Genomic DNA, 1940 nt, shown 5'->3' on the forward strand with positions numbered 1-1940 from the left:
CTGTGTCTGGAGGAGAGCCTGGAGAGAGGGCAGGGAAAGAATCAGGAGCAGAATGTGAGGCACAGCTGGAGATGCTGGGGCAGGAGGAAACACAGGGTGGGGAGAAGGGACAGCCTGGATAGGAAGATAGAAAGGACAAGGAATTGAAATCCCCAACAGGGCCCTACAAACACAGACAAGGCCTTCTCCCACCTCCCTCCAGGGTGGCAAAGAGAATGGAGATGATCACCAACTGTCCCAGCAAAACATAACTGAGGCAAAGCCTCAGTGGAAGCCAGAAGAGACAGAGGAAAGAAAATAGAAGCCGAGGAAGGCACTCACCTGTTTCACCGAGCAGGAGAAGGCAGGAGAAGTGGATGAGGGATCCTGCGCTTGCTCTGCCTTTTATACTGTCCTGCTCCACCCTGGGCCCAGGGACAGCCTTTGCACAGGGAATGTGTTTACCAAGCTCATCTTGCATGCAAAACATCCCAATTACAAAAATTAGTGGTTTTATTTTTGCCCTGCAACGCTGCCTTTTCCTTTCCCTGTGCAGGACGTGCCCAGTCAGCTTCCCAGCCTCCTTTCAAGTGCCAGGATTAGAGGCCTAAACATTTCCAGGGAAAATGATCTGTCAGCAGGGATGGGTGATGCAGCCAGGGCTGAGAAGTGTCCCACTGACCATCTGGTGCCAGTCCCTGGCCCTTCAGGGCATGACTTTCAGGTGCAGAGGCAGACCCATGGATATTGGCACCATGGGACGGGACTGAGGATGGTCCCTCATCTGAAGGGATCCCTGAAGCATTAGATTGGAAAAGATCTCCCAGACCATTGCGTCCAACCTGTGCCTGATCCCCACTTTGTCACCCAGCTCAGAACACTGAGTGCCACGTCCAGCTTTTCCTCGGACACCTCCAGGAACTGCGACTCCAGACCTCCCTGGGCAGCCCCTTCCAAGGCCAGAGCAGCAGTGCCCAGCCTGGAGAGGTGATGCCTCATTCAGGGTGAGGGATGGAGCCGACCCTCGCAGGGAGATGACCAGGCTGGAGCCTCAGGGCCCTGAGGAGTCTGTCCCCATTAGCAGGAAACACTTTAAAGTCATGCCCTGGAGGGCCAGGGTTGGAGTTATTTGGGGTGTTGGACGCTCCTCAGCACTGGCTGCATCACCCATCCCTGCTGACGTGGCATTGCCCCCAGACACATTTTGGTCTCTAATCCTGGCACTTGAAAGGAGCCTGGCAGGCTGACTGGGCATGTCCTGCACAGGGAAATGAAAAAAGCAGCGTTGCAGTGTCCCCATTTCTCTAATTGGGATGTTTTGCATGCAAGATGAGCTTGGTAAACACATTCCATGTGCAGAGGGTGCCGGTGGGCCCGGGGCTGTGTGGGACAGTATAAAAGGCAGAGCAAGTGCAGGAGCCCTCATCCACTTCTCCTGCCTTCTCCTGCTTGGTGAAACAGGTGAGTAGGAAGGGTCTTTGCCTTCCTCTTCTCTTTCTCTTCTGGCCTTGCTACAGCTTTTAGTGAGATTCTTGCTCTTTGATTGTTCCTGAGTCCTGGCTCCAGGTAACCTCCATGGGAGGTGGGAGAAGGTCTTGACCTTCCTTTGCTGGGAACACTTTGGGGCTGGGGCTGTTGAATTCCTCCCTTCCTTCCTATCCAGGCTGTCCCTTCTCCCCACCCTGTGTTTCCTCCTGCCCAGCAGCATCTCCAGCTGTGCCTCACATTCCACTCCTGGTTCTTTCCCTGCCCTCTCTCCAGGCTCTCCTCCAGCCACAGCCATGTCCTGCTACGACCTGTGCCGGCCCTGCGCCCCCGCCCCGCTGGCCAACAGCTGCAACGAGCCCTGCGTCCGGCAGTGCCAGGACTCCCGTGTGGTCATCCAGCCCTCGCCCGTGGTGGTCACCCTGCCCGGGCCCCTCCTCAGCTCCTTCCCCCAGAACACCGCTGTGGGCGCATCC

General features: G+C 56.4%; 1 protein-coding gene across 1 annotated transcript in view; it reads left to right on the forward strand.

Annotated features, from left to right (window-relative positions):
* Positions 1 to 1940, forward strand: part of LOC103624426 (feather keratin B-4) — an 11187-nt gene that overhangs the window by 8706 nt on the left and 541 nt on the right. Inside the window, 1 exon segment of the mRNA XM_008643720.2 lies at positions 1741 to 1940. This exon segment is cut by the window's right edge and continues 20 nt beyond it. Within this exon segment, the coding sequence (XP_008641942.1) occupies positions 1761 to 1940 (180 nt within the window). The 5' untranslated portion in view covers positions 1741 to 1760.

Source organism: Corvus brachyrhynchos, unplaced genomic scaffold (assembly GCF_000691975.1).
Source record: "Corvus brachyrhynchos isolate BGI_N302 unplaced genomic scaffold, ASM69197v1 scaffold350, whole genome shotgun sequence".
Classification (NCBI taxonomy): domain Eukaryota; kingdom Metazoa; phylum Chordata; class Aves; order Passeriformes; family Corvidae; genus Corvus; species Corvus brachyrhynchos.